The sequence below is a fragment of the Oxyura jamaicensis genome, chromosome 4 (genome assembly GCF_011077185.1).
Source record: "Oxyura jamaicensis isolate SHBP4307 breed ruddy duck chromosome 4, BPBGC_Ojam_1.0, whole genome shotgun sequence".
In the NCBI taxonomy this organism is placed as follows: domain Eukaryota; kingdom Metazoa; phylum Chordata; class Aves; order Anseriformes; family Anatidae; genus Oxyura; species Oxyura jamaicensis.
The window spans coordinates 13,304,514-13,332,270 of NC_048896.1; the positions used below are offsets into that span (position 1 = coordinate 13,304,514).

The 27,757-nt window shown below is 49.8% G+C and overlaps 1 protein-coding gene across 4 annotated transcripts; it reads left to right on the top strand.

Annotated features, from left to right (window-relative positions):
• Nucleotides 1-2,426: 2,426 nt before the first annotated feature.
• Nucleotides 2,427-26,726, top strand: HMGB3 (high mobility group box 3). 4 transcript variants are annotated; one of them, XM_035324547.1, is made up of 7 exons: nucleotides 2,427-2,485; nucleotides 2,856-2,979; nucleotides 4,286-4,368; nucleotides 23,205-23,361; nucleotides 23,859-23,998; nucleotides 24,484-24,658; nucleotides 25,235-26,726. In XM_035324547.1, the coding sequence occupies exons 4-7, from the start codon at nucleotides 23,212-23,214 to the stop codon at nucleotides 25,376-25,378; spliced, it is 609 nt and encodes a 202-aa protein (XP_035180438.1). In that variant the 5' UTR covers nucleotides 2,427-2,485; nucleotides 2,856-2,979; nucleotides 4,286-4,368; nucleotides 23,205-23,211; the 3' UTR covers nucleotides 25,379-26,726. The 4 variants fall into 4 exon arrangements, with proteins under 4 accessions (XP_035180438.1, XP_035180439.1, XP_035180436.1 ...); XM_035324548.1 differs by lacking the exon at nucleotides 2,856-2,979 and having other exon boundaries at nucleotides 2,449-2,485; XM_035324545.1 differs by lacking the exons at nucleotides 2,427-2,485; nucleotides 2,856-2,979; nucleotides 4,286-4,368 and adding an exon at nucleotides 20,402-20,555.
• The last annotated feature ends 1,031 nt before the right edge of the window (nucleotides 26,727-27,757 follow it).

Genomic DNA, 27,757 nt, shown 5'->3' on the forward strand with positions numbered 1-27,757 from the left:
TTGTTTTGTATGCTTTAATGAAGTTGCTCCTGATTTGCTCTGGACTGTGATTACATGGGAGGAAGATGAAACTTACTGATTCTCTGAAGATTTAAAACCCAAGCTGGGGGAGGGCTAGGTGCAGCAAATTTTCAGCACTGACCAGCCACCTGTGCAAGAATCAGCTATTTCCTAACCAACAGGTCGAGTCCACATCCTTAAAACACATTCTGCTGAGCCTGTCTGCAGTTGCTGACAACACTGGGTCCTCTCACAGCAGCACCCGTAGCCACAGCTCTGCCATTTTAAAGACTTTCGGGATTAGGCCAGGGCTCCTGCACAGCTGCGATGTCTTGCCCCTATTTTACATCCACTGAAAGATTTTTGAATGGACTTCAGAAGCCATTAGGAACCCAAATGTCGACTTGCACTTGCAAAATGTCTCTGGTTAATGTTTTCCTACTGACGCTCTGCTTTGCTCCCCGCCTGCCAGAGTTTCCTGTGACCTATTTGAAATATCACTCTCCTAAGTGAAAATGTGCCTCTCTTTTTCAAACTTGCAAAACTCACAAAAATAAATAGCCTAATTTGGCCAGTTAATAGCCCTCTCCTGGGGCTCCTCTCAGCAACTAAGAGGCCTTTTAAATACAACATTTGTGACTGCGTCATTAAAGCTCTGCATGATCCAAGCAGACTAAACCGAAAAGAAAGAAATGCCTTATTTGATCTAAGATTTTTTTTTAAATAGTGACACTAGAGACCCATTTATTTTTAATTACACAATTGCTTTATTAAAAGCCTAAATCCTGCAGTCCCTAGTCATTGCTCAGGCAAAGCTGCTATCATTGAAGGAAGGACCTGTAGGAGTCAATCCTAAAAATAGGGCAGCTGACAAAGTCTGCCTTTCAGAAGGGTTTGCTTTAGTTTTGAAGGGTTTCCCGAGTCAAAGAGAACTTGCCTCTGCTTTGCTTTTCAGCTCTGTGGAAATTTGAAAGCTGAACATAGGAAAGCAGTCACTCCAGAAAGCAAAACCAACAGCAGTTTTCCTTTCAGATTGAGTGCACTGCCCTTTCCACCCTTAGACACTACGCTGTACATAGCTACGTTTAGTATTTACTTACACGGTGAGGTATGCACGAGGGTTAGCTCTGGCTCTGTCCAAACATATCTCTGAGCCTAAGCCAGCTCTACCCAGGTGGGGCCTGTGCAGAGAGGTCTGGGGCTGTCCCTCACACCCACCATGGGATGAATTCCACCATGCCTAAACGAGCCCTGTGGAGCCTTCAAGCTATCGGACAGAATGCCAGCCCCCAAACACTTTTCTTGTGCTGCCAAACACGGCACCTCTTGCAAATCCTCCCTGTGCTGGGGTCTATTCTGCTTGTACAGAGTTACTGGCGCTGCTGAAGCAGGCAAGTCCATCAGGTCCTGCAGCACTCCTCTGGCTCACACGTGGTAAACAAACCCAGCTGCTAGGAGACTGGGAGAGGGTGAGACTGATCCCTTCCCGTGCTTGTACCCGGGCTGGGCTGCCTACATGCATTTCTGTCTTTGGACTCCATGTGAAGGGCAGATCTCATCGCTAAGTCAAGATGGTGATGCTAGCAATAGGAAAGGGAGCAGACTAGCCAGCCATACGCACTGGATTATGTTCCTGGGCTAAAATCCAGACCCTCAATTTTATTATCTAATTACCCGACCAAACTCATTCATCTTTATTTTTCAGTCTTACTCAGAGAGCCGTGTTTAAACATGGCTCTGCTATGTGAAGCACTGCCCGGACAGTCTTTGCTTGGAAGCATTCATGGTTTCTCAGCTCAGACTGTGTTTTTTTTTTTTTAGTGTAAAGGATGCATGGCAGAAATCCCAGCCCCGGTCAGTGGCAGACGTCTGCGTTAGGCTGTGCTGAGGGCCTGAGGTGGCTGTACCAGGGGGAACGAGAAATAAAGTAAACCTCTTGTTTTATATCAAGGTTGTGTAACTAGATGTAGTCTTTAGATGGCATGCAGGGTGGCTCACTGTGGTGTGGCTCACTGTGATATATGTTTGTATGACCAAGCATGAATGCCAGGGGTTGAAAAAAAAATAAAATAGGGGTGTGTGTGTGTGGGGAAATTCCCCAACAAGGCATCAGGAATTTATCTCTGGAACCTGAAGCCCATATGGGCACCAACACTGGTGTCCCCTCCTTTTGCTTTTCAGGTCAAAGCAGGACCTTGGCCCTGCCCCACTGACCTTGTGTGCCCATGGCTGGACACTACTCCTGGCCACACGTGCCAGGGAAGCTGCGGCGTGCAGAACATGAAGCTGCTGGCCTGGAGCCCTCCGCACCATATGTTGCTGCCATGCAATCCATGCAACACACTGGGACAGAGGCTCCCCGATTAGCATAACTCTGCCCCCTGGGAGGGGCTTATGTTATAAATAGGCTGCTTTTGCGGTGCTCCTTGTCCTTATTTCCTAAGGGAATGCAGATACGGGCAGGTTCAGTGGGTGTCCAGAGCAGGTAAATGGTTAAAAGGGGCTGAAGTAGAAAACTTTCCTCCAGATTCAGCAGTGTTCATGTTTGCTCTCCAGCTTGCAGGGGCTGGAAGGGGGAACGGAAGGGAGAGGTGGCAGATGCTGCAGAGCGTGAGGCTGCTGGCTCGCCAGCTTGCTTTCGTTTTAGAGAGAGAATAAACATGGGGGAGAAGCCCTCGTGCAGCCTCCTTTGGAGGCCTTTTGCAGAAGGAGCCCTTCTGGTGCTGCTTTCTCAGCCCCAGCATGCAGCCTGCTGGAGCTGAGGGGCTCTGTCCCGTAGGAGGCTGGGGTGGAAACACAGATGCTGTGCAGAGTTCAGCCAGCCGACTGGGTGATCAACTGCTCCAACTCCTCAGCAGGCAGCACGGTCGGGACGAGCACGCGGCAGGAGCAGCGAGGGAGGTGGTGCGTGGTGTGCAATACAAGGAGCCTGAAAGCAAGAGCTGCTCAGCAGGGCAGTGAAGTTGTTTTGCAAGACAGGTACGTGACAGGTTCGGTGCTCCATCTTGGCCTGCTCCTGTGGAGCTCTGCAGAGACGTGGTGGCACTTTCTGCGGGGCAGGGATCCTTATTCCTCGCTGAGTAACCTGTGGAAGGAGACTCCTGGCGTGCAGCATGTGGAAATCCCAGGACACTGCACAGAAGGGGAAACAGAGACCAGTCTGGTCAGAAGGAGGGGACGAGCTGCAGGAAAAGCTGCTACATCTGGTGCTAGAGGGGCTGAACTCTGCGTGTGTCTGGTACAACCTGTCAGGCTCCCAGAAGCATGCTGTGCACTCAGAGGCTTCACTCAGGGATGCTTTTGCAGCCACAATTCAGTTAATTTTGCCCCTCTGGTGGCAGTGTTACTTCTCCCTGCCTTGTCTCTCCTGCTTGCTGTTGTCTAGGCTTTCTCCAAGCAGAGACCACCTGACTATCTTCCCAGATGTTTCTCGTGATCTCTCCCATTCTAGCTTTTATCCCTGACCACAAGCAGCACTTGGAACAATTAACACCTTGTGCTCCTAACATCTTATGGTTTACAAGACAGGTGGTTACTAGGGCAACAGCTGCACTTTTTTCTTGCCGCGTATTGACTAAAAATCAACATTTTATATTAAAGGTAAAGAAAAATAATATTCTCTGTAGCCACAGTGAGTTACAACACCATCTCTCCTGTAATCAAGATATTGCTGAATTATGGAGCTATAAACAAACACTTCTGATATAACCACAAACACTGTGGGACATGTAACACATTGGCAGTATATTTCAAGTGACAAACTCATTTATTGTGGGGAGCGGAGAGAGAAAAACACCTTTCCAGAAGTTGCTGCAAGGAATTACAGCAAAGAATGGCTGGAGCTTAAGGATGCAGAAGCAAAGTAATTCTGTCAAGCTGACTGGAACGAAGCGCCGTGTGAAGATCTGAGCAGTACCAGGAGCTAAGAAGGAGAGGATGTAGGACTTGATTATTTTCTCCCTCCCACTAGCATAAATCAGGATAGATTCCATAGTACTTAAGAGAATTACCATGCTGTAAGACTGGTGTAATGATGTAGTACCCAGGAGGTTTGGGAAGGGAGCCCGCAGCTATTCCAAAGTGTGAGTAGGCTGGTGTGGAGGCTTCCTTGCCTGCAGGTGGGACTTGAGTAACAATCATGAATCATTAAGGCATGTTACTAGCTGAAGTGACCAAACTGCTCAGGAGCTCTGGATGTGAAACTGGCTTGTGCCAGATGCCACGGAGGTGGAGGAGAGGCTGGGAGCTGCTTGCTAAAGAGCTTTTGTCTCTTGCTGTGTTCCAGGTGGCTGTGGGGTCTCTTTGGACAGTGGGATTGGAAGAGAGCCATCATCTGCTTCCTCGATGGTCTGCCAGCCCGTGTGTTTGGTGAGTTTCACGTTGTGGGACTTCTTTGCCCAAAGAATGTTACTTTGTATGCTGTTTTATTATGCCATGATGTGCTGGTCTGTCTTGGTTGTGGTCTGCTGCCCAACTTGTTAAATACGTGTGAGCTGTCAGTTGCGACTCTTGGCTGTGAACAGGACCACGGGTGGAGAGGGGGAAGCAAGATGGGCTGGGTAGCCTCTCAGTCACTCCCCAGTCACATACAAAAAGACCCCTGTGGCATGCAGAGCTAATGGGAGAAGGGAGAGAGGGATGTTGCCTCCCTCCATCCCCTTAGCAAACCTGCCACAGGAAATGATCAGGTACATAATCATCTCTGTGCACACAGGAATTTAATAATGACTGAGCACTTGTGATCAGGAAGTACCTGTGCTTGAAGTTCATTCGGCGAGTGTTGTAAATAACACGTAGAGTATGAATCGGTACACAAAGTTTGCATGGGATTTGCAGGGCTGTCTGCCTTCAGCAAGGGACTTTAAAGTGAAAAAAAAACAAAACAACCAAACAAAAAAACTGTCTGACAGGGAAGGTGACCTGGTTGACCTTGTGGGCAAGGATGGTTAGGGTGCTGTTGCTTCTGAAAAGCTTGGTTTCCAGAGACACAGTTGTAGGAATATTGGGGTTCCCTGCCTTTAGTCTTAAGTGAGTTTGCAGTTGAGGAGAGTAAAGCTCGAAGCGATCCCTGTAGAATTTGCAAATGAGCACACAGATGTGTTGAATAGGAGCTGTTCAGCTAAAGGACTTCTGATGGTTTTGACAACAGAGCTCAAAAGTTCCCTGAATAATAGGTCTGTGATTTCTGGCAGTCTGTAAGTGCTGAACTTCTTTAGATTTCAAAGCAAATAGATACATCTTAACAAAGACCACCTTGTGTCAGCTATCCTTAAAATTATAGCACATAGATTAAAATGAAATGTGTGTACTTGTCCCTCCTGGGACACCGGGGAAGGGAAAAGCATTATCAGAATTCTTTAAACTCATCTTAACAGTATTGAACCAATTATTTTGTTAAATCTGGGTTTGTTTTCTGCCTCTCAATGAGAACATTTGAAGTCTATCATCTCCACCATTTACGAGTTACCAGTATGCAAGTGTAAAATTTCCAATTGGAACATATGGTATCAGAGGGAACAGGGGGGAAATATCTGATTACTCGCGCTCCCCAAACTCCAAATCTATTGCATTTAGTATTTTGCTCACAGTTCCTGCAGGGGGAAATAAAAGAAATCATCTCTGAGCTGAGACCAAGCACTGAACATTTCACCCTGAATAGGAATCTGTCTGAGAAACTTAGAAGCAGCTGAAAGGGGAATAGAATAGAAACTGCATTTCGGTTTCTTCACTGTGGTTGCAGCTACTGGCAGAGCTCACCAACATCACTGGTAGCAAAAAAACAAACAAAAAAACTCTCAAACTTTGTCTCTAAGTTCTGACACTTGATTTGGGGTGTGCCTGAAGGCTGTGAAAGCCTTCTCCTGCATGAGGAGGGACTATCAGTGGCTGCGCTGACAGAAGAGACAACTTCACCTGCGTTAACTCACATGGTTTGTGATCAGCTGTGCCATTTGTACAGGGGCCTGCCGCAGATACGGAGCAGCCTTGTGCAGTTGTGTGCTGTGCCTGGTGAAGGAGAATATGCTGACAGCTGAGAGCTGAGTGGTGGTGTCAAAGGAGCCCTTGCTAGGGTGGTGGTGGGTCCATAGTATGGGCTGGCCTCCTCCCTCTGCCTAGAAGCAGAGGATCACTGGGTGAAACGTGGCTGGGCCTTTCACAGTTCTCTGCTGAGTGATACCCAACTGCTTTGGAGAGGGGTGGTAGGACCCCAGGACTGGAAAGTTGTTTTCCACCCTGAGGTTTTATGCAGGGCTAGGTTTCTGTCTGTCCAAGGACAGAACAAATAAATGCTGCTGAGGCATGGTGCTGCTGTACAACAGCCCTGCCGCCAGCCAGTGCAGTGGGGTAGAGCAAGGGTCCAGTTGTTCAACCCCACGGTGTCGGCAAGGCTGGGCACTTTGGCTGCTAGCAGAGCTGGCAATGCAGGCACTGGGGTGGCTGTGTCCTGCTGCAGAGGCCTGGAACATGCTCCATCCCTGAGCCCTGCGATGCCTGCAAGCCTGCCCGGTCTGTCAGGCTGTGCAGGACATCTCGCTGGGCACGTTGCTCGGGCTAACCCCATTATCTGTTTACACCCTCACAGAAAATGATCATGCAGCTCTTCTTTCTGTGAGGGGTAGCGAGTATCCCTCTCCTTTGCTTCCCTGCCTAGCAGAGGCTGCTGACCGATGCTGCACGATGCAGGATGCACTTCTCCCTCTTCGTCCTGGCAGCATAAGGAGGGACTAAGCCTGTAACCTTGGGAATTGATGTGACCCGCTCACAAAAGAGAAGGCTTTCACTCCAGAGCCCGGGTGGTTGTGTAGTGCCACGTGTACAACCAAATATAGCCTTCCTGCCATTCAGACAGAAAGCAGCATGTTTTGGAGCAACTTCCCTGGGAGGGGGAGGAACAGATGTTGGAACCAGAAGCGTATGTGACAGTTGGGAGAGACAGCGTGGAAACGCACAGTTGAAAGGAGAAGTCTGATGGGAGTGTGATGACAGCAGCAGGACTCCAGTGACAGGGAGTGGGAAGGAGAACAAGCGGAGAGGAGTGTTACTTCGAAAGCCGAGCAAAGTGCACAAGAAGATGTGTCAGGAAAGCGTCAGGGAAAGGAAGGGAGGAAATGTGAGAGTAGAGACAGGCTTTGGGATCTGTCTGCAAGCATGTGTGACCTGTTGCCTGACAAACAGAGAAAGGAAAAGCTTTTATTCCTCTGCCTTCTTCTGCTGGGCTAACTCTGCTTGCAGTCAAGTTGGCTGGCTAGCTCTGGTGGAGTCTTCAGGCATCCTGGTAGCACCTGGGAAAGGTAAAGCTGCTTGTGCTTCCACCAGAGCACTGAGCTCCTGGGGTAACACGTGTTCAGGACTATAGCAGGGATGCTGGGTCGCCCAGGCCTTTCTTCATCCTGCTGTCTTTGCAGGGTAGCACAGTAGCCACGTGCCTTGGGATGCTGAAAACAGAGGGGGGAGCGGTGCCATCCTCGTAACAGGCTCCCCCTCTGAACTGCATTCGTCGTAAGGGCAGGATGCATGAGGAGAGGCAGAGAACAAGTGAACATGTGTTCCTCCTGCAGCAGGGAGGGACTCTCCAGCAGCGCCGTACCCTGGTGATATAAATCACCTCTCTGCAGTGTCCGGTTTTACCTTAGTTCAGCAGATGTGCAAGGCACACTGGGAGCGTGCCGCTGGAGTGTAAAGCCCCTGATCTTACAGAGACTGCAAGAGCAGGGGGAGGGGGTACTGCAACTTCTCCCGCAGATGGATTTACGAGTGATTTTTTTCTGCAGACCCCTGCCTGCACATGGGTGACACCCCCCACTTCCGCCCAGTGTGGCTTGGGAGGTGCAAACTGGCCAGGTTTGCTTTGTGCTCTCCTTTGGGGAGGGGGAGATTTCGGAGTGGTTGGCAGACAGACACCAGCCGTGGCTGGCTCCGCAGGGAGCTGGGATGTATCCCTAAATATTGCGTGGCTGGTGGCTCCCTCCCCCTCCATGCATGTCTTGCAGTGAAATCCCAACAAATTAGGGGACAGACACGGCAGTAGGACTGCACGGATGTGCAAGGCTGTACGAGCTGGCAGCACTGAGACTTCCCATGTATGCACGAGTATCTTTCCCCTTCCCTAAGCACCAGTCATACCGTGCTCCCTGTGAGGCTGAGGCCAGGGTGCAGGATGCAAGTCAGGGATGTGTCTGGCACTGCTGGGGGGTCAGGGGCCTTGCCAGGGGCAGTGAATGGCACAGACTGTGCAGGTCGAGGTGTTAGTTTAGTTACCGATTACTATGAGGCAGCTGATGGGGAGAAACAAGAGGGGAAAGCAGGGGAGAGTCTTCCCTCCTTGTTAGGGCACGTACTTGTGGCTGGAATGATTCATCCCACACACACAATTGTGTTCAGCTGTGTGCTCATTGTGCCAGCCATCATGTGAGGGCCAGAGTGGGCTGTGACAAAGCCTGAGGGTGCTCCAGGCTCCCCACTGCTCTGGGGGCTGTTAGTCCTGCTGGTTTTCCCCATGGGGAAGGGAGGCAGAAGCTTGCTTCTCTCCTGACCTGCCACTGGCAGGAGCAGCTTCAGACAGAAGCAGGGAGGCTGGGACCTCCTGAAGGTGCTAAACAAGGGGAAAACACAAGCTCCTTGGGGTCTGAGGCACGCTGGTTCTCTCCCAGCTGGTATTTAGGGACCCCTCAACTCACCTCCAGCCCCTTGTCACTAAGCCAGTCCTTGCTGGCTGCTCTGCAGCAGGGCAGGATGTCCCGAGGGAGACGACCACCTTCCCCTGTGACAGCAAGTAAGTTCCTCTTGGCTGATCCCACCATCTGCTCCTGGGCTACCATGAGGGCCAGGGGCTCTGCCAACGTTATGAGGCAGCCCATCCAGCAGCCAAGCGCTCTCGGCCAAGATGCTGTAGCAGCACGAGGGTGGTTTAAGAAACAGCTTGGCGAAGGTGCGTTTGTGGCATGGCAAAAGCGTGTTTGTGTGAAAACCTGAAGGATCTACCTATGCTTGCTTCCTCATCAGGAGCAGACAGATGTTGCAGGCTCATGGTGAGGGGGGTCTACGTGATGTAAAGGCAAAGCAGGCTTCTCTGCTCTCCGGTACCTGCACTGATGGATTCAGCTGCAGGTCCCATCTCAGACCTGGTCTGGGACAGACCTGTGTGTGGTTCTCATTGATCACCGCTTCCAAAGCCTCCTACAAGGGCAGTCAGTTGGGGGCACTGTGGTTTGTGCTGAGGCAATGATGTGGGGTCTGGTTGCGAGGGGCAGGAGGGGACCTGCAGGCCCCCGGTGTGGTTTCAGTGAGGATGAGCACAGAGGAGCAGGCACCTTGGTCATTTCCACCCAGGACTGACAAACATCACAGCAGCGGTGCCCTGCATCCCCAGACATCTTGCTCTGTGTAGCAGAACTGCACCTTTCTGACTAACTTGAACCAAATCTTGGCCTCTGACTTGGGTAAGAGTCAGGATCAGACCCAGGGTGTCTTTTCTAAAGTTACTCATGCAGCTACTGAAATTAAAATCTCACGAGCAAGGACCTGTCTTCCCTGCAGTCTCAATTCAGAATAACAGAGTGGCCTTTAGTCTCCAGAGATAGTTTAAAAACCTTCTCAAGGTCTGCGCTCCTCATGAAAAAGATAATTCATACAGTACTTGCCACATCTGACAGAGTTGGCAGCCTTTGTTCAATACAGTAACAGCGCTGTGCGCCGAATTAATCAGGGATTCAGCTCCACGCAGCCTTGTACCTGGGAAACAGGGCATCGCTAAACCCTGCGAAGGTGTGGGAGCGGCGTTGGGAGCACAGGCTGCGTGTGATTTCTTTGTCAGCCATACCAGCCCGGGCTTGCTCGGAAGGTTTCCTTAGGACCAGCGGCGTGAGTTACTCTTGCTGTCGCTGCAGTTGCGCTCGCAGAGCAGTATATCACCCGGCATTTTATGCTTGCCTAGGAGAGGGAGCCCGAATCCCCTTCCTGCACGGAGAGCTGACAGACCGGGGGCCAACGCACAACCCTTGGCATTTTTTATTTACTGTAGACCTCTTAAATGAAGGCTGTGAGATTTTTTTTCATTTGCCACGTTACTGTATGGAACCAATCACTATAAATTTAAATGGAGAGCTGGTGGGAGCACACTTACCTTTTATATAATAATTGTGAGCGTGGCACTGCCGAACTGCTATTAGGATTATTCAGACCTTCTCAGATTTCAGTGTAAAACATTAGGCTGCCAGAGGTACCGTAAGGGCGTGATTATTCTAAGAGGGTAAGTAGTAGTGAGCTGTGTTGGCCAGAATTACTACAACAGACAAGCAGTGCTTAGTAGCCGGGAGTAGGGGAAGCTGAGAAGTATAATTTGCCGTTCAGAAATACAGCAGTCTGCATGTAGAGTCCAGCCTGATTTCTATCTGGATCTGCACCAACTTGATGACTTGGTTCTTAAATTATCACCGGGGATCATCTGAATCGTTGGCTGAGCATAGGTGTTAACCCTGGGCCCAGCACTCCTCTGGGAACCGAAAACATGGAAACAATAACGCAGCAAAAACGTCACACTGGTGCTTGAGCCAGCGTGGTTACACTGCTTTGTGGCACTGGAGAGTCATGCTCTTAACTTGATGGGTTCTACTGGTGAAGACCTGCCCCAGGTCCGGCTGTGCTGGCAGAGGAAACCTTCTGTGAGCAGTGCTGAAAAGGAATGTGGTGCTGGGAGGGATCTTGCCGAGTGTGCCCATCTACCCCACTTTGGGCATTGTCCCTCCTTCCGTATCACCTTAAAAAGGACAAGGCATTGGCAACTTGTTCTAGGGAGGCAGGGAGAAAAGAGCAATGCTGGATGTACGCTCCTAGACTGCCTTGATTTTCTCCTGTGATTGAGATTTTGATTTTGCATCCCATATGATTTTCCTGTTATAACACACGCCTCTTGGCTGTCACTATAACAATGCCTTTTCTTGGCAGGGAAGGCAAATCTGAAAGGAAGCTGTTGAGCACTCTTCTGTGTGAGTTCCTCAGACGATGGTTGTGTTTCTCCCCCTCGTTCCACCCGTTTTCAAATAATTTTCATGCTGGGAATAAATCTGAGCGCATAACAATAATGTTCAGCATATGATAACCAAGACAATTGTATATATACAAGCAGCCACATGGAAAACAAATGAGCTGATGGAAAGACAGGAAAAAAGTGCAAGATGAACCAGAGACACAGTTACCATTTTCACAGTAAGACCAAATAACTTTGCCATTTCCATACAACCACTCTTTTTTATTTTTTTTTTCCCCAGGAAAATAGGATTCTGAAAAACATTTTTAGTTACTAATTTATTTATTTTTCTCAACAATTTATGTGATGGTGGGAAAAACCTGTCTCCTGTCAGCCAGTATGCTATGGGCCAACTACACTTAAGCAACGCAAAGCTGAATTCTTTCCTGAATTTTATCTACGGAATTCTATTGAATTCACTGGCGTTTTGTAGCTGGAGCTTGGGAGTTTGACATTAGCGTATAAATTAAAGAACAGAGAGGTCTAAACTATATATGTATTTTTAAATGCCACATACATTGGGCTGCTGCTGCTATCTTGAAAATGTGCCGTCTCTTATGATACAGGAAAGGAAGTTTGGCAGGTTTTTGATTTTATTATTATTTTTTTAAAATCAGTATGTTTGTCTGTCTTTTATGATTGAAGCCATTTTTCTTTGAAAGGCATCTACTTTAGTCAGGGAAAAGAACAAAGTGGAGACATTTGGGGAGAATTTTAAGAAACACCTTTATCTTGGTATGAGAAGTTGTAATAAAAAAAAATATTGTTAACTTACTTCAGCGGAATCTTTGTTGGGCATGAAATACACACTCCTGGTCTCAGTAGAAAATGCCTTTTAAACCCAAAGTGGCTTACCAGTCCTGAAAGAATATAGAAATAGTTGCAATTTGGAGGGGGAAGTTCACCTTCCTTTAGGATGATTCTTGGTGTATATACGTATACATACTTGGGCCTTTGTAAGGATTTGTGCACACCCAAACAGTATCATTTTAGAAAGGCTTTCACGGTAACTGTTTGTAATTTCCTCATTGTCATGTTCCTACACTCCCGTGCAAAACAGGAATTAAATAAGTTAACAAAGCAGATGTCCAACAACTGTGAAGCAAGAAGAATGTTTCAGGAGTACTTGGCAGAAATTGACACCCTTTATTATTATTTTTTCCTCCAAATAAACTGTTCCTTCCACATCGTCAAGGGTATGTTTACACGCCTGGTGGTAGTAACAAAAGTTACATTGTCATAGTCTTCGACTCTACGTGTTGAGGGGAAATGCACACTTTTCAGTGATGTAATATGTGTGGAAGTCCCAGCTGTACACTGCAACACTCCCCTTCCTCTCCTTCATTGCTTCAGCATCCTTCTTTACTCTTCTCCACTGGCCTGCTGCGTGTAGTACCTCCATGGCACAGCAGAAGGATTTAGCCTCATCTGCTTCGGTTCATGCCTTAGCCCAGATCCATCCTCATGGCTGGGCACTGCTCGGGAGTGAGCTGGAGCTTTGGTCCTTCACAAAGTCTTCCACCCTGCTCCAGTAGCTTGGGCACTGCTAGCAGTTTGGCCAGTGCCAGCACAGGTATCCATGAAGGGGGTTTACCCAGCCATTGCCATGGGGTTTGTGGTCCGTGGCTGTCTCCAGGACTTGAGGCAGCAACTTCAAAGGTAGCTCGGTGTGTCTGCAGGAGCTGCTGTCATGCCTTGATTACAGTGTAGCTGCAGATGAAGTGCCGTTATTGAAAATATTCTTCCTTCTTGATAGTTTAATTGGTAGCATTTAGTTAATTGTGTGTATTCTCTTGCAGCAGAATTAAATCTAGAATTATGCAAGCGATCGTTTTTTCAAAAGCACGGAGTCACTCAAGTCTACCGTCACGGGAGAGCCCACCTGAATCACCCAACAACTTCCAGTTGTTTGAGCTGCTGTTTGCTGTCTGTTGCTATGGTGAAATGATAGCGCCAAACTGATACCAAAAAGGAAGCAATGTTTTCTGAACAGATTTATGAGAAGGAAAAAAGCAGGTAGGGGACAAAGAGGTTACGGGCAGGGGGAAAAAAAAAAAAAAAAAAAAAAGAGCTGAAGGGACTTGGAGGGGCTTCCTAAGCCAGTGCTTGGGTGCTTGGCATTCTCTTTAACTGAAGGTCCACCTAACCCTTTAGAGAATCAGCTTGTGCAGTGTCACTCTGGTGGGTTATTTTTACAGGTGATTACATGTTCTCCTAAACTGTAAATATTTATTAATTTATTTGCATTTTTTCCTTGATTTTAGTGAGGATACATATGCATGGACAAAGTATTCATTCTGTAGCTTCACAGCCGGTTTTAGAGAGCAGCGTTGTGTTGTCACAGGGCAAGAAAACTGCTTTGGTCTCCTCCTTTGCAGGCCCAGTGCTGTTTGTGTCCTTCCTGACAATTACATTTTTAACCCCTCACAAAGCTCTGTTGTGCTAGCAGTGTTTCCCACCAGGCTGGAATCACCCTGTGGCCTCCGGTTCTCTTGCACCCAGACCTTCAGCCTACTTACGGTGCCAGTGGGAAGAGCTGGTTGGCGCGATGCAGCCCAGCAGCTGATCGATCCAGGAGCCTGACCAGGGTGGGGAGAGGCAGACAGAGCTCTTGGTTCACAGCTGGCGGGGAGAGAGCTCGTTCCTCCTCCTGCCTAGCCAAGAGCGTGGTACGTCACTCCTGATCTCAGCAGTGACACAGGCATCTGGAGACAGGCAGCCTGGCTTTAGCTGTTAGAAACAATTGATGGCCACGGCCAGCCTCAAAGCTTCATGCAGAAATGTGTTGGGAGATAGTGGAGCCCCAAGATGATGCCTCTTGCAGAACAGTTTTCTCTTTTTTTCATTTGAGCCTTAGTGGTTTTAATGTGTCATCTAGTCTGCATGCAGCATACTGACCCTGTCCTGTTTTGAAGTGCGGGTGGTGGGATGGCCAAAGAGAAAAGGATACGCTCTCATGTCCAGATGTCACTTGAGGGAGCAGGTGAGGGGTGGGGGCATTCAGGGATTTGGAAACAGCTATTTGATGGTCTGAAACCAACTCTGACAACAACAACGCTTCAATACACGGAAATAAGTATGCAATGGCAGCTTTCTTGTCCCAGCGCCAACCCTTCTGATTGCTGCTGTTAGTGTCACTTCAGTGTTGTCTGAACCAAGCCTTGGCCATATGATCACCAGCCTCTTTCTAATGTGGGGTCGTGTCTCCCTTAATATCTGGTCCTTTGCTGGACTGCTGTTGGGTTGGAATTGCACTGGATTCCTAATGGAGTTTCTTGGTCCGCTGTCACACCGTGATTACAAGAACTTGTGTTGCACTGAATGTGGTCTTGATTGCTTGCCAATTAAAGTGCAAGGAGAACAGGCACAGTCTTCTCCTTTAAAATTATATCTAGGCTTGATCTCCTCTGAAGGCTTTGGGAAACTTGTAGAGATTGTTTCTAGGTGTCCCATCTTCCTTCTCTTAGTATTTGGCTTGGTGGGGTAGGTAGATAATTTTTTTTTTCTATTTTTCTTTTTCTTTTTTTTTTTTTTTTTTTCTCTCCCCAATACCTTTAATTTTGTTTTTGTGTGGAAGCAGAACCTTCCTTCTGAAGTTGGATTTTGCTTGTTGCTTATTCCCCAAGTCCCTTGGGGTTACACGCTTTTGGGTAGGACCTCTTTAAAAAGAAGTTACACAGAAGCAGATGGTCCTGTGGTAGCTGAGCACGGAGGGAGACGCCTGAAGAAAGTGTGCTGTGGCAGGAAGGATGTGTTAGATGAGGGAGCAGAGATGAACTGGGCGTGTAAGGATGCAGCATGCAGGGGCCATGCAATTTCCAGGGATCTGGTAGCGTGGGAGGTGCTACGCTGCGGTGGCAAATCTCTTGGAGCAGGTGTGCAGGGGCAAACTGCCTGCTTGCCACCCCCTGGGCAGCCTGGCAGTTTGTGCTGGGAAGGAGCCAGGTCTGAGGTGTGAAGGGAAGCAAAAAAGGGAGGGGGAGAAGGGAGAGAAAGAGGAAGAAAGAGCCAAGAGAAGGAACAATGTAAGAGGAAGGGAGGGTGGGGGGGAGGCCACCTGCGAAGGTAACTGTGAGTTTCTGTTTATTTTGCCAGTGTTTATACCGCAAGGAGGTTTTGAACTGCTGCCTAATATGACTGTCAATTATTTTAACTTGTATTTCTCACCTCAGTCCCCATGAAGTGCATTTGACAATAATTAATTTTGTGTGTGCAACTGGGAACGTATCCTACTCCTGCAGAGGTGTCAGCTTAATGGGATATGGCTACACGGGATAACAGGCTGTGCCTCCACGTTACGGGATTCGGAGGGGTGGAGGGGGTCATCTGTTCATCTGGACTAATATTTTAATTGTCGGAGCATGAGGTTTCCCATAGTTGAACTGGGATCAAATTAACCTCTGTCTCTCTGAACTCGCATGCTGGCAAGCTCCCTTAAACACCACTGCTAATTTTATTTTCTATTTTCAGCACGTATTTAAGATAACTCTTTTTGTTTAATAGGTTAGAGAGGAAATATTCTCACTGGCTGAGATCCCAGTGAGCAATTACAAATATTTTACTGTAGTTACAGAACTTGGAATTCAGCCGTAGGCTGTGGGCATCAGAAAATCCACGCGTGGAAATCCCACGTGTTGTAAGAAAGGGAGAGCTTTGCATGGACTGGAGGGATTCCTCCTCGTTTTTACTGAAGTCAAGCTCTTGATTTAAAAAATAATGATAATAAAAAAGTTCTTACAGTTCTAAATCAAACCGCTGCAAACAGCTTTTGTCTATACCAGTTAGAGAAGGGTTAATTGAGCCTCTTCATCTCCATTGCATGTTAACACAGAAGGTCAGTGATGGGAGAAGCTAGGTCCAAGCTGAAGGCTTTTGAAATAGCTCCCTAACTAGCCTAATGAATATGCTGTTGAGATGAACAGGTCATTTAACACTTTTCTTGTCGCTATTGTCCAGCCAGCCTTAAACGTTAACTCTGTCACTCTGATAGGCTGGTTTTGCTTAAAAAGGTTTCCTGGCTTTGTTAGGCTCAGAGGAGGGATTTCCCCCCGCCCTCACTTCTAATTGCTGGCAGAACCCTATGGATGTGTTTATATCAGCCTTTTCATTCGGGTCAAGACTTCACTGGAGAGTTTTGCCAGTGGGTAGGGGTTACGAAGAGATGGGATCCAGCCAGGGGTGGAAGCTCCAAGTGCAGGTGTAATTATACTGCTTAAACTGCAGCTGGCCGACCACATCGCTCGCCTCGCTAAGGGCAGGGGGTTTTGGCTACGCTGCTGTAAGGAGCATATTGAGATATGCTGGGATTGCCATGTCCTAGAGCTGGCGTGCTGGAGTTGCACTGCTGCAAATCCTGCGGCTGGTGGAAAGGAGCCTTGTGCTGATGCTACCCCCCCAGCAGAGATGGGTAGCCCCCTCTCCGGTGTTTCTGCAGGGCCTCGAGCACATCTTGAGCGTGCTGACATTGGTTATCCAGGTTGCTTGAATAAACATGTCACAGGGACAGAGCTACATGCTTGATAGAGCTGAATATTTATCAGAAGTATTTTCATGAACTTCCTCACCCCGCAAACAGCTAGCGTGTGTCATCTTGTTTTTTCCTGTGACCCACTGCGCCCTGTAGGTATTGTAGGCGATGCTACCTGTGATCGATACAGTCAACACAAGCAGCACGCTGCTCCGACCACTGTTGGACAAACCCAGTAAGGACACGGCATCAACTCGAATCTGCTGGTAGGCTGAAACCATCCTGAGCGCTGAGCAAATGCACAGCAAAACTAGCCTGAGGTCAAGTACGAGGTGATGTCAGGCAAGCTTTCCACATCAAGGCAACCCGGACTCAGGCTGGGAAGCTTGTTAAAGGTCTTGAGGAATAATCTTTTACACTGAGTCTTTGTCCTGTAGGATCCCTCCGAGGCACTCATGGTTTCACTGGTAGGAAGGGGATGGTCGAGGGGCATTGTCTGAATGGCTGGATGAACCATGGAGCTGATCAGTGCTGGTGAAGATTCTCTTTCCTTACTATACACGTCATATGGGCGGTTCCAAAAAAAATCCTTTATCACTCTGGTCCTTTTCAATGCTTCTGATTTCTGAACAGCTTAAATACACGGTGGGCCATACTTTGCTAGCGATCTGACACAACTGGAGTGGGATAGACAGAGCTGTGAGAAGGTCGTCCTCACCAAGCTGTGGCTGGTGTTCAGACGAGATCTGGCTGTTGTCTGAGGAACAGGTAAACATAGGCAATTCTGGGGAGCAGAAGAAAGAATTTAGTTTTGTAACTGGTTGACTTTCTTGAATTTTAAGTGTATCTATGTATAATCTATTGATTTGTCCAAGGAGTCCTTGGTGACTCCAGACTCTTTCAGTGCGGCCTCCCTGTTCTAATCATCTCTAGCTGATGAAGATACGTCATTCCATGTTGGCAGGTATTGACTTGGCCTCAACAGTTTGCAGCTCTGTTGTTTCCTGGACCAACATGATCTACACGGAAGGGAAGCCTTCAGTGCTTGGCGACATCAGCTGGGACGGAACTTGGCAGGGAATCTTCTCACCAACAAGCTACTGGAAGTATTTGAAGCTGTCTGCTTGCTTTGCGACCTTGGATTAAATTTTATGTCTCAGTCCTTATATACAAGATACTGCCTAGCCTGGGTCTTGCTGGGGGATGCTGGGTATGGCTGTCAGTTGCTTAAGAATGTGGCATGTGCTTGCAAAATAAAATCTGTCTGTAGCAGTCACGGGGGGCATCAGGTCAGATCTTTCTGAAGAGCAGGTACAACCCTGGGCACTGAGCTCTCCCTGCATCCTGGGACCATCGCAAACCTTGCAAGAACCAGGCACCCAGAAGTTTCTTTTGGATTTGGTTTTCTTCTCATACTTCCTAGAGCATGACAAGCATGTCCTTATGTCTGTAATGTTAAAAAGAGGAGGAAAACCCTAAAACTTGCCAAATCCGCACTTACAGGAGATATGGAACAAACCTCCTCCCTCTCCTCACCCAAGTTACTGAGACACAAAAGTTTTGGGCAGGAGAGTAGGACTGGTCTGTTGGTGAGTTGCTGTCAAACGGGGTAGTCCTGGCTGTTCCCTTCTGCACCCTCCTGTGCCTTGGCTCTGGGACTTATCTAACTTCTTGGTACTTGGTTCAGCTCACTAATCCAGCAGGGAGGTCTCAGTTTGGGGTTTTGTTTGTTTATTTTTTGTTAGGTTAGTGAGCTGCACTGGCTCCCAGAGGACTCAGGGGAAGGCCGGAGCCAGGTGGCTGGAGGAATTGGGATTGCATGGCCTGGAAGAGGTTGCAGCAAAGGGTTGATTTTGCTCAGCCAACTTTCTAGGCTGTTTCCTTGGTGCAGCACAGGAAAGTGCTTAGACACAGGTGGCCAGGTGCGATGCACAGGGCAGTGGGCAATGGGGGAGGATTTGTTTCAGCAGTGGCGATTCGGGAGGTGAGTACAAGCATTCCCTGGGGGGGTTATGTTCACCCGTTTGTTACACAGCCCTCTGCTGCTTTCAAAACCATGCTGGGACAAAACCTTAAACCCAGCTGTCTCTCAGCTACCAAAATATCTCCTTTGCCCCTTGACCAGCTGTCAAAACTTTCCCGGCCTTCCTAGAACAAGCATTTTAGGGAATGTTTCTCCTGGCTTATGAGAAATAGGAGGGATGCTCGGGAGATGACTATCAGGACTCCACATTTGATGCCAGGTGCTGGTCCTGAGCAAGCTCCTCAACAGCCCATCCATCTGGACTGCTCCCAGCTTGGTGTGCTCTTTAGGTCAAGATTGTGGTTTGAGGAAGAAAGTGTTCCAGAGCAAGAATTCACACAGCTCCAGAGCCAAGGAAAAAATAATAATAATAAAAAAAAAGCCTTAATTATTCAACTAGTTTGAAACACTTTAAAGTATCCCTAAAAATAGGTGAGAGGGATGTTTGTCAGCTACAAAGAAATTATCCTGCAGTAGCATTGCCTGTCTTATTTTATGATGATGCTACAGAATACAGTCCCTCAGGTAGCCTCATTAATGTTTATGAATGAGCCCCTTGTTTTAAGCTTTTGGTTTTAGAACGTGGAAATAGGGCGCGAGGCTAGTAAGACTGGTTTTACCATCCATGCTTTGGAAAGCCCAAGGACACGTGTGTGAGGTCGCTCTAAACCTTGGCGGTTCTGCGCAGGGATGACAATTGGATTTGGGCGTTTCCTAGACCAGCTGGGAAGGTGCACCCCGAGGGAGAAATGCAGGCAGGACTCAGGCTAAACTCCTCCATGAAATTCTGCACCTTTCCCAGTGGATCTGTCAGCGGGAGGCTGGCACTCTTCTGTGTCTCATCAGGCAGTTTGTGTTGGTCTCTTTCAGCAAAGGCAACCTGTGGCTGTGTTGTTAGAGCCATAAGCACTTAACCAGGGCAGTGCCAGGCAAACCCCGCTGCCTGGCAGCACCTCAGCCCAGGGTGGAGGCTTCTTTGCGCTATCTGTTCCCTGAAGAGGACAACTGTTTCTTCTGGCTATCTTAAAGGAGGGTGGCAGTTGCGCCCAGCCCATAACAGTATGCAGTGGTTTCTGAGTCTTACCGCTCCAGCCTTAAAATAACAGTTCTTTTTTTCCGAGCCAACCAACAATTGTGGTCAGCCACTAATACCAGTTCAGCCATTCGGCAGCTACCCTATGGGAAGCAGCTCTTTCAAGGGAGCTGAAGGAGACCTCGGCCCTCGGCCCCAGAGCTGGGCTTGTTTCAGCCCAAGTGCGTGTGGAGATTTCCTTGCACGCAGCCAGCCTCTGTGACAGCCACCAGATCCTCGAAAGCTAATATCAACCAGCTTGTGGAAGTGGGTTGGAAATAGTAACTCCAGCTAGTCGCGGCAGTGTTTTTACTTGCTGAACGAGCAGGCGAAGCCCCGCAGCTCTTTTCCATCGCATGTAGCGCCTGTCATCGGGCTTTATTTTGGACTCGGCTTGTTTGCCGTTCCGCACAGCAGTGACCGGCCCTGCGAACAGCCCCACTGACATCAGAACCGGGCCCTGGCGGCTCCGGGGCAGGAACCGCACGCACCAGCGGCTGCTGGGGGGCTTCCCGCGACCTCCTCGGGGGCCGCAGCATCCCTCCTCCCTGCGGGGCTCCGAGCTGCGGATCCCCCTCCCCAAAACCCCACCCGGGACCGCCGACCCCCTGCCGGGGGGGGGGGGGGCTCCGCGCCCGGCCCCACGTGGCGGGATAAGGACGCGGGCGCGCCCCCGCGCCAAACTTTTCCCGGGGGCGCGCCGCCGCCTCGCCCCGTTCACCCCCGGCGGGCGCTCAGTTTTGAATGAACGGCCTCGGCGGCGGCGGCCAATGGGCGCGGGGCGGTGCTTAATATTCATGAGGCGGCGGGCCAATGAGCGGGCGAGGAGGTTGTTTTAAACGGCGGAGCCCCGCAGCCAATCAGGCCGCTCTCGTAGGCAGCCAACGCGAGGCTGAGCCGCGCCGCGCCGAGCCCCGCGCCGTGCCCTGCGCTCCAGCTCCCGGCCACACTGCCGCGAACAATACAGGTACGTGCGGCCCCGCCGCAACTTTTCGGGGGGCGGCTGCCCCCTGCCCTGCCCCGCCGCCGCCCCGCCCTGCCCCGCCGCCTTCCCTCGCCTCCTTCTTTTCCCCTGGCACCCTGTTTTTTTTTTTTTTATATTTTTTTTTCCTCCTTTCCTTCCTTCTTCCGATTTATTTTAAAATAATAATATATATTTTTTTTCCCCAAAAAAAGTTTCTTTCCCCCCCCACCCATCCCAGCGCCGCACGGGGAGAGGAGCGCGCGGGTTGATGCAGCAGGCAGCCAGTGGGGTTACGGGGGAGCTGCGGGGCGCAGCGTTTGCCCCCCGTCCTCCGCCCCTGCCCCTCGGGGGGTCGCCCCCCGGCGCCGCCTGCCCCCGGTGCAGCCCCGTTTCCCCGCGCCGTGTCTCTGGGAGTAACATGGCTGGTGCGGTAACTACACCGGGACTAACTCCTCTTCTCCCCCGCATGGGCAGGGATTTTTCGCCGCCGCCCGGCAAAACGCGCGGCGCCCTCGGCTTTTATTTGCCCCCCTTTACCCCCGGGTGGGGATGGCCGGGGCTGGCGGCGGGGGGAAAGTTGCCGGCCGTGCGCAATGCCGTGCTTGCTGTTTATTCTGCATTAATATGGCTGTCGCTTTAGCATCTGACAGGGATAAACCCTGCGCGCTGCGCCCGTGTGTCCCGGCGAAACAGTTTTTTTTTCGGCCCCGCCGCCTCCCGGCTCCCCCGGTGGCTTCGCCTCCGCCCCCGCCGCCCTTCCCCTGCCCGGCCCGGGCCTTTTTGTGGGGCTGAGCCCCCGGCCGAGCCCTGCATCGCCTCTTCCCCGCGCCGCGCCGCCCGTGCTGTGGGCATTAACATGGCTGGCGCTGGAGAGCCCGGCTAAGGGAAGAAAGACGTGTAAGCAGCGCAGCGATGGGGAGGGGGGTCGCGGCGGGGGAAATCTCCCCCCCGGCACCCCGCCGGGGGCTCAAACCTTTCGCTTTCGCCCCGGCTTCTCTTTCCCCACCTCGCCGTGCCCTTCTCCGGCCCTGGGGGGGGCTCGGGGGGCCTTTTCGCACTTTTTTTCCTGGCGGCGCGGAGGAGCGTAGCCGCGGCTATAATGGCTGCACGGGAGCCTTTGTTACAGAGTATTGCGCTAGGCAGGCTCGGGGGGGGGGGGGGGGGGGGGAGCGCCTCCAACCCGCTCCCCGGCCCCAGCCCCGGCCCCGCAGCCCCCGCAGCCCTGGGGGGGCGGCAGCGGGGGGGTCCCTGCTCGGCGGGGGCGGCGTTTTGGCGGGGGCCGGGGGCGGCGGCGGGCGCGGGGGGCGAGCGCGGCGGAGGAGGGGGGTGCGCGGCTTTGTTCGGCGGCGGCGGCGCCGGGAGAAGCCATCTTAGCGAGCGGCGCCGGCCCTGGGCGCCGAGCGCGGCCGCCGCCGAAGCCGCTCCCCCGGTGGCACCGGGACCCGACGGCGGAGGGGTCCCCACGGCCGCTCCCCGGCCGCCGCCCGGCCCCCCGCCGCCCCCAGCCCGCCGGCCCGCCGCATTTCAGGGGCACTTTCTTTCATCGGGAGGCGCTTCACAAAATGGAAGATGAATTATTAGGGGACTGCCGCCCCGCCGCTAAGCGGGGCCCCCCCCGCCCCGGCCCCCGGCCCCCTCCGCCCGCAGGTGCCCGCGCCCCGCTCCGGCCGCCGGCGGTGACCTTGGCCGGGGCGTGGGGGGGGCGAGAAGATGGCGGGATTGGAGGCAGGGACGACCGCGGGCCCGCTCGCCCCAAACTTTGCTCGCCCGAGCCCCTTCGCCCGGCTCCCGGCCGCGCACGGCGTGGGTCGGCGCTGGAGCGCTCGCGTCGGGCCGGGAGCGCTGCGAGTGTGGAGCGCCGCGGTGCCAGGGCGCTGCTCGGGGGCTGCTGCGCTCCGCTTGGGTTTCCTGCCTCTCCGGGGGGGAAAAGTTGGTGGGGAGGACGCGGCCCGAAAGTTGGCGTCTTCCTCGCGGCGAGTGGCCGGTCATGTCTTGCTTCGCGCTGCCCACTGCGGCGCCAGGAGTGGAGCTGGTGTCACTTGGTGGTGTCACTTGGTGGAGCTTGGTGTCACTTGGTGGAGCAAGACCAAGTGTGGCTCTCCACTCAGAGCACCGCAGGTCCCATTGTGTTTCAAACTGGATGTTCTTCGCCCAACTCCTTATCTGTCGTGGTTATTGCACTTACACAGGAGGAATAACCCTTCCTACCTGGGCAGCAGCTGCTAACATGGGACCTCTTCTACTGAAGGGACAAGTCTCAGGCCAGCACTATGTGCACTGCTCAAGCCCCAGTGTGGTAGCCAACTAAAATATTTTATGCTAGTTCATACATAATGCTTACTGGGCAGGAGTATGAGTATTTAATAGCCCATCTTTGGACATGATGTAAATACATTGATGTAAAACTTAAATCTGATGTCCACTTGGCATACCCTTCAATCCAAGTCATAAGGAAAAATAATTGAAGTCTCCATGTGGGGGATAGCAAGAAGTATTGGGGGATAGGAAGGAGACGTATAACTGATGGGAGTGTAACTGATACACTCTTGCATGTGTATGTATGTGTGCCTATATAAACACTTGCACTTTATACACACGCACATTCATGTGTACACGTGTTCACTAGTTACATTTTTCCCCTCTTCCCTACAGAGTCAAGATGGCTAAAGGTGACCCGAAGAAGCCCAAGGGCAAGATGTCTGCCTATGCCTTCTTTGTGCAGACATGCCGTGAGGAACACAAGAAAAAGAACCCAGAGGTTCCAGTCAACTTTGCAGAGTTTTCCAAGAAGTGCTCAGAGAGGTGGAAGGTACCTTAATTTGTGACTTCTTGAAGTGACAACTTCTTGTGTCTGCTAGCATGGCATACATATGTTTGAACACAGAAGACTCCTGTGATGTCTGAGCGTGTGTACTGTGGCCACTGATGTGATGCTGCCAGCTCCTGTAAGAAATGTGGAGGCTTCAGCCCATGGCATTTGCCCATTTAAGTGCTTCCACTACAGCCTGGGCTTTCTTCCTCTTTCCAAGCAGTGCTCTTAAGTGGTCATCTCCCTTGAGACACATGTCCTCAAGGGGGACCGTGGCTGTATAGGTGCCATTCCAGTTGTTTCCCTCTTTGGTGTGCCAGCTGTGGCTGCTGTCCCTAGTACAGGACCTTCGTCCCCATGTGGTCCAGTTAGAAAACAAACAAATTCTGAAACGCCCCTGTTGAGTTGGTACGTGTTGGCTTGTTTACTTAAAGTTTGCCAGCTATTGAACAGTTGGGTAATCACGTGGTTTGGTGTCTTGTTTTTTTGTTTTTCAGACCATGTCAAGCAAGGAGAAGGCTAAATTTGATGAAATGGCAAAGGCTGATAAGGTACGATACGATAGAGAAATGAAGGACTATGGACCAGCTAAGGGTGGCAAGAAGAAGAAGGACCCCAATGCCCCAAAACGACCACCGTAAGTAACCAAGGCATGAAATGCACAAACATTACTTTGGTTTCTACACAAGTACTTATGACCTGCCTTTATGTTTACAATAAAATAAGTAGATGGGACATACTGTTGGTGTAGAAGTACTGGTAGTACTGGTGCTGTCTCATAAGCAGCTTGTACTCTTGAGCACGTAGAGTGCTAGCAGGAGTTGTCAGTACTTGGTACCCTTAAACTCACAGTGATTAAAGACACAGAAATGACTCAAGTCTCACCACAACCCTATCTTAAGATGAAATGGGAGGGGGGGGTGGAGATTTAGAACGCTTAATATGAACAATATTGGTTGAAAGTTGTGAGTCTGGCCCTCAGTAGAATCAAAATGCATACTGAAAAACCAACTACTTGTCATCTGCGTGTGAGTGTGCATGTGAATGTTGTGGGTGATGGAAGGGGATGCTGCTTGGGCATGCTGCTGTGGTGCTCACTGTCCTCTGGTGCTTCTTTCCAAGGTCTGGCTTCTTCCTGTTCTGTTCAGAGTTCCGCCCCAAGATCAAGTCCACAAACCCTGGCATATCCATCGGGGATGTAGCAAAGAAACTTGGTGAAATGTGGAACAACCTCAGTGATGGTGAAAAGCAGCCTTATAATAACAAGGCAGCTAAGCTGAAGGAGAAGTACGAGAAGGTAAGGCTAGCTTTTTCCTCATTTCTTCCAAATATATGGGCTCTTGTGTTAGAGTGCTTCTGTACAACAGACCAAGCCGAGGTGGCCCCAGTGCAATGAGCAACTCTCCCCCGTAGAGCTGTTGGCAGGTAGACATGTTCTCAGTGTGCTGTGTAGCCAAACTTTGAGTTGTGGCTGGACATATGTTGGGGTAGAGTAGGTTAGAGGCACGCAGGTGAATTCCAGTGGCACAGAAATTCCCCAAACAAAGTGCAACAGCAGCTGTTTGTGCTGCTACAGCTAAGAGTCTGCTGTGCTGTTACAGGAGCTCTGTCCTGTTAGCAGGAAACTTCTAAGAGAAGTTGGGTTCTCTTACTTCTCCTCCTCAGAAAAGTAACTGAACGCAGGGCTCAAGTCCTCCGTAGTCTGGGGGCAGCTGAATACGCTCAAGTGTCTGCATACCTGTATGCTGGCTGTCTCCCCTCTTGGGGATGCAGCTGCACAAAGCCAGTCCCTTCGCATTAACGCCCGCTGCTGTACGAATGCTTGATGTGTTTGCTACTTAGAGCAAATTAAGACATCCCCTTGACTTTGCAGGATGTTGCAGACTACAAGTCTAAAGGAAAGTTTGATGGCGCAAAGGGAGCAGCAACCAAAGCTGCTCGGAAAAAGGTAGAGGAAGAAGACGAAGAGGAGGAGGAGGATGAAGAAGAGGAGGATGAAGATGATGATGACGAATAAAACTGTACAATACTTGTCTCCATGTGAATACCATAGAGTAGGGGAAACACCGCAAATGAAGCACCTCTTATTTGAGATGGTGTCTCTTGCCCTTATTAGGCTTAATTAAAAAAAAATTGGATTCCGATCGCGTTGTAGTTTCTAAAAGTGCTCTAGAAATTGTAACTGGTTTACATGAAGTGGCCATGGGTGTAGTGAGCACCCTGAAACTGTATCAAAGTTGTACATATTTCCAAACATTTTTAAAATGAAAAGGCGCTCTAGTGTTCTCCTAACTCTGTGCACTTTGCTGTTGGTGTAACAAAGCATTTAAAAATGTTTCAAGCATTTTTTTAATTTGTAAGGTGGTGTTACTATATGGTTATTGGCTAGAAAATCCTGGGTTATAAACTGTACATATCTATAGTTTGTAAAAACTAGACAGATTCTTGTGGTACATGCTTAGAGTTATGATGCCTTAGAGGAGCAGTGATTACTGGGAAAGGCTGTACGTTCCACGGGGTGCCATGGCCCAAAGCATGCACTGTGAGGGTAGATCTATTTACACTACAGTGGGCGTCCATTTAGCTTAAAGTTGTCTTTCTGTATATAGTGAAATAGCATTCTGCTGCCATTCTTAGTTGTGGAAGGGGGTTCAGCTGGCATGAGAAGTGTATGGATTTTTTTAGTTAAGTGCGGTAGTTTTTAAACTGAAACTGTAGACATCTCTTCATTGTCAACTAAGTGAAGAGCCAGTGCAGCAACTGAAGTTCAAAAACACTCTGTACTTAAACAAATTTGCAACGTTCTGTTTTTTTTGTATGTTTAGAATGCTGAAATGTTTTTGAAGCAAAATAAACAGTATTACATTTTTAAAACTGTTCTTGACAACACTCTAAATTTCTGGTTTAAAAGGATCTTAACAACAGCGAGAAAGAGGTTCATTTTGAAGTCTGTGGCATCCCTCAGGGCTGGTGACTTAGGAAACATTCTGACTCAAGGATTAAAAAATAATAAATAAATAAATGGTGGCCAGCCAAAACTGGCTGAATTGAAAGAGATGGCTGCTCCAGCTAATATGCAATCGTAACTGTTTATGGCTGAGTGGCATAAGATGCTATGCAAGTTTGAACTTTATTACTTGAACTTGGGAGCCTAAATGAACATTCATGACGTAATTGTTTGTTTGTGTGTGTATATAGCAGCATTCAGAGATGCAGAGAAAGGTAGGTGGCTAGGAATGAGGCTGACACCATGGAATACGTATAAAAGCATAGTTTGGATTTTTTTTTCAGTTGTGTTGGGTAAATTTATAGCCCAAATGCATTGCTGTACATATTAAAATGTGCCTTTTTTGTCCTGTGTTAAACTGTTTCAGACTTGTGGTTTTTTCTAGCATCTTAATTCATGGCAGGAGCGAGGCGCCTAGTCGATCTCCCTGCTGCGTAGGAGCGTGGCACAGGTACTGGGGCTGTGTCCGTCCTCTGACACAAGCCCAAACATGACTTGGGTGCCGTGGGGTGGGAGGTGACAGCAGGTCTCTTTCCCCGCTAGTGACCCTCTGGCACTGGAAAGACAGCAGGTCCCTGACAACCCCAACCTGGGGGTGTTTTGCAGCCCTGGGGAGGGAGTGGTACCGCTTGGTCTCTGTCTGCCAGCCTCTAACCCTGCTCTTCCCCAGCAGTGGCAGCACAGGGAAGGGAAGGCGAGCACCCCTTCGTGCTCCTTCTGTGGCTCAGTGTTTGTTTGGCAGCCAGGAGGAGATGGGCGTGAGGAGGTACTTGCATTAACAGCAGGTCAAAGAGGCGCGCTGCCACGCACAGCTGACTTAAGAGGACAGGGTAACTCATTAGTGTAAACTCTGGGTATGGGCTGCTGCCACGGCTTCTTTTGAGCCAAATTGCAGATTAATGAGGGCCAGGCTTACAGGCAGTAAAAATAATTCAAATGTGGATAAAACAGCTTCATTGCCTAATTGGGTACATGTCTGGCTTTCTGTGACTTCTCAATAACCATAGTGTCTTGGCAAAACTGAGCCTGATCTAATGTTGAGATGGGCTACAACCTGAAAGCAAAAACAAGCAACGCTTGGTATCAGATGAAGCAAGCTAATAAACTTTTATGGAATATAGCAACATGTGGCAACTTTTTTTTTTTTAAGGCTAAGTTTTGGTTGGATCACTTAGAAATATTTCTATAATTGCTTAATTATGGCAATTCTTAGTTTCTTTAATGAACAACAAAAAGCAAGTGTGAAATTGGCTCCCAGTTTATGGGAAGTTGTGTTTTAAAAGCCTGAATAAAAACTGCATCTGGAAAAGAAATAGATACCCTTGTATTCCCTACCCTTTCCATGTGACTCGTGTCGTGAGGGAGAAGACAACTGGAGATGCCAGCACG

Coding starts and splice junctions, on each gene's coding strand:
- HMGB3 (XM_035324547.1), top strand. CDS start 23,212: ATGGCTAAAGGTGACCCGAAGAAGCCCAAGGGCAAGATGTCTGCCTAT. Junction 23,999..24,483: donor AATGCCCCAAAACGACCACC/GTAAGTAACCAA, acceptor CTTCTTTCCAAG/GTCTGGCTTCTTCCTGTTCT. Junction 24,659..25,234: donor TGAAGGAGAAGTACGAGAAG/GTAAGGCTAGCT, acceptor TTGACTTTGCAG/GATGTTGCAGACTACAAGTC.